General features: G+C 46.1%; 1 protein-coding gene across 1 annotated transcript in view; it reads left to right on the forward strand.

Annotated features, from left to right (window-relative positions):
- Window positions 1–5,644, forward strand: part of MRPS28 (mitochondrial ribosomal protein S28) — a 111,338-nt gene that overhangs the window by 383 nt on the left and 105,311 nt on the right. Inside the window, exon 2 of the mRNA XM_014549375.1 lies at window positions 3,221–3,251. Within this exon, the coding sequence (XP_014404861.1) occupies window positions 3,221–3,251 (31 nt within the window). The remainder of the gene's footprint in view (window positions 1–3,220; window positions 3,252–5,644) is intronic.

Genomic DNA, 5,644 nt, shown 5'->3' on the forward strand with positions numbered 1-5,644 from the left:
TCCTGGGCGGGGCCTGGGGGCGGGGCTGGCTTGCTTCTCCTCCCACTGGACACTTTGAACAGAGCGCGCGCTGTTGTAGTTTCTCCTCCTTTTGTGGCGCTTTTGTGCAGCATTTACATGTTGGACCTTTGCGCGTGTCTTCTGATGCGGGCTGGGGCGACCCCTGGACTCGGAGGCGAATCGGACTCACACCGGCGAGGCTGGGCTCTCTGCTTGTCTTGTAGCTCCAGTGCGGTCCTTGGGCAAAACAATCTAAGCTGTCAGGGCCTCACTTTTCTGTAAATGACAAGAAAAAAATTCCCATCTGACTCAGGCAATACTTTTGTAAATACGATAGAATTACTAGAGATGAAATGGAAGAAGTAAACATAAATGCAAGCCAGATTTTAAAAAATTATTAGATTAAGCAGACGTGAAATTGGATGTGTGGCAAGGTTAAGTTACATTTTTTTTAAAAACTCAGTTTCCCTACTTATTATCTCGTTGGGGTCCAGTACCAAACAGCTTACAGACTGGTGGTGTCCTGGGTTATAGGAAGAACTGACTGGCATCCAGCACAGGGCTGACTCCCAGTCTGTGGGCTCTCAGTGAGTGTTTGCTGAAGGGATGGATGAATGAATGAATAGTACGCATAGTGCATATTTGAACTCCAACTGAGATATATGTGTGTGACTGCTCAAAAACAGTTGTACAAGTGCGAATAGTACAGTTATGAGCTCATCCACAATAATAATTGATCAAAAACAATTGTAAGAGTAATAAGATAACTGAACATACACTTGTTTGAATTTTAACGTTAATTGGAAGTGCTTTCCTGACATATTTATGATGAGGAATATGAGCAGTTCTTAGGTGTTGAGAGTCAACTTTGTGAGAGGGCTTTCACTTTACTTTTTGAGATTTCTAGACCTTTTTAATTGAAGACTGTCCTGAGATTACAAGATGAATAAAATTCCTCTTTATTGTGTGGTCAAGATTAAAAAAAATAATTCTTTATTGTTGAAAGTATTACAGGTGTCCCCTTTTTCCCCCCATTGACTCCCTCCAGCCGGTCCCCCCCCACACCCTAACCGCCCCATTAGCACCATCCTGTAGGGTGGGGCTGAGGGCATGCTCCCTAAGGCCACAGGTAGCCTGAGATTCTGGGTGCCCATCCAGTGGGTGAGTCAGGGATGGGCCCGCCAACCACTTTCTTTTCTCGCCCTTGCAGATCACCTCCAACTAGAAGCAACTGAGAGCAGCTGGCTCCAGCTGGCGGGTTGTGTGATCAAGATTTTTTTGGGGAAAAAAATTAATTTTACAAAGTAATATTTGCCTACTTTAAAAAGAATTTAAATAGCACTGAAGGTTATTGTGGGATATGTAAAAGCTCCCTTTTCTCTTTTACTCATTTTCTCAAGGCTGGAGGGTGTATTGTTTAAATTTTTAAAATTTTTATGGTCTTTTTAAATAAAATCTTTATTGTAGAGAGTATTACACATATCTCACTTTCCTCCTTACCCCCATTACCCCCCTCCACCTGGTTCCTGCCCCACCCCAGGCCTTCACCACCATATTGTCTATGTCCGTAGGTAATGCATATATGCATATAAGTTCTTTGGTTAATCTCTTCCCACCTTCTCCTCCGCCCTTCCCTCTGAAATTCCTCAGTTTGATCCATGTTTCTATGCCTTTGGTTCTATTTTATTTATCAGTTTATTTTGTTCATTAGATTCCTTGTTTGTTTATTTTTATTTTTAGATTCAATTGTTGATAGATATGCATCTACTAGAGGCCTGGTGCATGAAATTAGTGCACTGGTGGAGGGGGAACCCTCAACCCGGGCTGCGCCCTCTCGCAGTCTGGGACCTCTCAGGGGATGTCCGCCTCCTGGCTTAAGCCCGATCCCCGGTAAGGATCAGGCTTAAGCCGGCAATCAGACATCCCTCTCGCAGTCCAGGGCTGTTGCAGTCTAGGACCCCTTGCTCCTTACTGCTCTCCTGCAACAGAGGCAGGAGAAGCTCCCGCCACCACCAATGCACTCGCCTGCTGTGAGCCGGGCTTCTGGCTGAGTGGCGCTCCCCCTGTGGGAGCACACTGACCACCAGGGGGCGGCTCCTGTGTTGATAACCTGCCCCCTGGTGGTCAGTGCGCATCATAGCGATCGGTCGTTCTGCTGCCATTTGGATTTGCATATTAGGGTTTTATTATATAGGATTGCCATTTTATTGTTCATATTTTTTATCTTTTTTCTTCTTCTTCCTCTTCTTAAAGAATGCCCTTCAGTATTTCATGTAATACAGGTTTGGTGGTGATGAGCACCTTTAGCTTTTTCTTACCTGTGGAAGCTCTTTACCTGACCTTCAATTCTGAACGATAGCTTTGCTGGGTAGAGTAATCTTGGTTGTAGGTCTTTGTTATTCATCACTTTGAATATATTTTGCCACTCCCTCTGGCCTGCAAAGTTTCTGTTGAGAAATCAGAAATCTCCCTTGTAGGTAACTGCTTTTTTCTTGCTGCCTTTAAGATTCTCTCTTTGTCTCTAACTTTTGTCATTTTAATTATGATCTGTCTTAGTGTGGGCCTCTTTGGGTTGTTATTATTTGGGACTCTCTACACTTCCTGAACTTGTAAGTCCATTTCTTTCACCAGGTAGGGGAAGTTTTCTGTCATTATTTCTTCAAATAGGTTTTCAATATCTTGCTCTCTCTCTTCTCCTTCTGGCACCCCCATTATGCAAATGTTGGTATGCTTGAAGTTGTCCCAGAGGCTCCTTACACTATCTTCATACTTTTGGATTCTTTTTTCATTTTGGTCTTCTGATTAGGTGTTTTTTGCTTCCTCATATTCCAAATCGTTGATTTGATTCTCAGAATCCTCTACTCTACTGTTGAATCCCTCTAAATTATTCTTTATTTTAGCTAGTGTATGCTTAATTTCCGACTGGTCCTTTTTCATGTCTTTGATGTTCTTACAAGCCCCTTGAAGCTCTGTGGGAACCATGCCAATGAGAGCACAGAGGCCTTGTTACTCGTACACCAGGATGTTCAAGGCTGTTCTGTCATGAGTCCAAATGGGATGTCCAAGGACTCTGAGCCTGGGAATCATAATCAGGCTAAGATACCCAGCATGTGCAAGGACACATGGTACACTGTGCCCTTCTGTAACCCAAATGATCGATGTCACTGTTGGCAGCTAGGCTTCTTTGTCTCTGGAATAATATACAGGTTACTGATAGGAGTCTGCTCGAGAGAGCAGCTGGGCAGAGCAGAGTGTATGAAGAAGCAGAGGCAGCAGACACAGAAAATGTAGCTCCTATGTGTGCTGGAGAGGCTAGAGAGCTCAGACGGAGCTGAGAGCCGGTACTGCTACAATGTAAGGCTAAGAGCTCACAGAGAGCTCAGATATAGCTGCCATGTTAACCAGCCAGTGTGCTGGGCAGGGGAGATAGGAGAAGCTGCTGATGCTGAAGCTCCAGGGGAGAGCTCAGGTACTTGCTAAGTAAAGCTAGGTGTCTAGAGACAGCATGCGGCTGCTCATATAATAGCTGTAGGTACAGAGACTAATGCTGCTTTGTGGGAAAGATTTACCCATTCACCAGCCGGTATATAGCTGCCTGCCTGTTGTACGGACTTTGCTGTGGAGAACTGTTTTGTCTAACGGCTATATGGCCATTGGCTTCTGCAATAAAGACTCATTCTTACGTACCCACAACCTCTCATGGCTTCTCTATCTGCCCCGCCACCAAGAACTGACCTGTGTCTCAGTGAGCAGAGGATAAAGGAGGAACTTGGACTAAGTTCCCAACCATTAGTACAGTGGGCAGGATTCGAGAAGGAACCAGCCCTGCTGTAGTCGGGAAGAGTTTAGAAGAATATATGGGCTCAGAACAACTCAGAGCAGCAATGCTGAGCAGTGCTCCTGCTGGCACTGACAAGTCAGCTCTCATTAAGATCTTTGAGTATGCTTATAACCATTGTTTTGAACTCTGTATCTAGGAGTTTGTTTGCTCCCATTCATTTAGTTTTTTTTTCTGGAGATTTCTCCTATTCTTTTATTTGTGGCCTGTTTCTTTGTCTCCACATTTTGACTTCTTCCCTGTGTTTGTTTCTATGTAGTAGGTAGAGCTGCTATGTTTCCTGGAATTGGTAGAGTGGGTTTGTGTAGTAGGTGTCCTGTAGGACCCAATGGTTCAGCCTTCCCAGTCACCTGAGCTGGACACACTAGGTACACCACTGTGTGGGCTGTGTGCACAGTCTTGTTGTAGTTGAACTTGATTGCTATTGGCATCACTGGGAGGATTTGACCTCCAGGACAATTGGCTGTGAGGACCAGCTGTGACTACAGCAGAAGAGCTGCTGTGCAGGAGATCCCCCTATGGAGCAGGATTTGCTTTAGTGTGGCTTTGGTGCTCACTGAGTCTGTGCCTTGAATGTGTCACTTGTGGATGTGTAGAGTTGTAATCTCGTATGGTCTGAAGCTGTCCACTGGGTGCACTGGCTCTGGTGCCTCCTGGGAGATGCAGTCAGCCACTGCCTGGGGCCACCCAGCAGGAGCTACAGAGCAATCTACAGATGGCTGCTTCTTGTGTTGGGCTTGGAAGTGTCCAGTTGAGGCCAAGCTGTGAAGCAAGGCAGCTTGCTGCTAGTACTGGGCCTTGGGCCTCTTACTGATAGGCATACTGACTCCAGCTGCTGCTTGTTTGTGAGATTTTAGGAAAGCCTGAAGCCTGAGCCAGGACATATGGAAAAGCTGCTGTAAACAGCTTGGGTAGGATAGCAAGTTGGGTGGGTGGGGTCTCAGGGAATCATCAGGGTGGTGGGAACAGTATGATCCAGGTTGATGGAGCCTCAGATATGGAGCCTGCAAGTCAGCTCTGTGATGGGGAAGACCTCATTATAGGAACAATGAACCCTGTGAGCACCCCTGTCTGGGAGAAAGCAGCCTGAGTACTTGCCCCGATGCTGGACAATCCAGTTCCTCCCTGAATGCCCCAGGTTCCTTTCAAACTGCTGCCTCAGTACTGGAGCCCAGGGGGATCAAGTCTGAGTAAATCCATGTGCCGGCCCTTTAAGGGGAACTTCCTGGATCTCCAGCAGCCTCCCTGTCACTCAGCCACAATCCTCACTGGTTTTTACAGCCCGAAGTTATGGGGACTTCTCTTCCCAGCACTGGAAATGGCTAAGGGATCTGGTCTGGGGCTGGGAACTCTTGCTTCTCACTGGAGGCCTCTGCAACTGAGCTATCCCTCCCCATTAAAAAACACCACATGTGGGTGTTGGACCAGCCTGTTCCATGCTTCCTACCAGTCTCCATGTGCTTTCTTCTTTACTTCTCCAATTGTAGGACTTCCATTCAGCCAAATTTCAGGCGGTTCTAAATGATTGTTGTTCTGTATTTTAGCTGTAATTTTGAAGTTGAGGGAGGCAGTGAGTGCTGAGTTTACTTACATCGCCATCTTCCTGAATTCCTCCTGGATTTTTAAAATGGCAATTTCCAGAGATTTTATATATACACTAGTAGCCCGGTGCATGAAATTCATGCACATTCAAAGGGAATTAATTGCCCTAACCCCGTGGTTGGCAAACTGCGGCTCTCGAGCCACATGCGGCTCTTTGGCCCCTTGAGTGTGGCTCTTCCACAAAATACCACAAAATACCATGTG

Source organism: Myotis brandtii, unplaced genomic scaffold (assembly GCF_000412655.1).
Source record: "Myotis brandtii unplaced genomic scaffold, ASM41265v1 scaffold55, whole genome shotgun sequence".
In the NCBI taxonomy this organism is placed as follows: domain Eukaryota; kingdom Metazoa; phylum Chordata; class Mammalia; order Chiroptera; family Vespertilionidae; genus Myotis; species Myotis brandtii.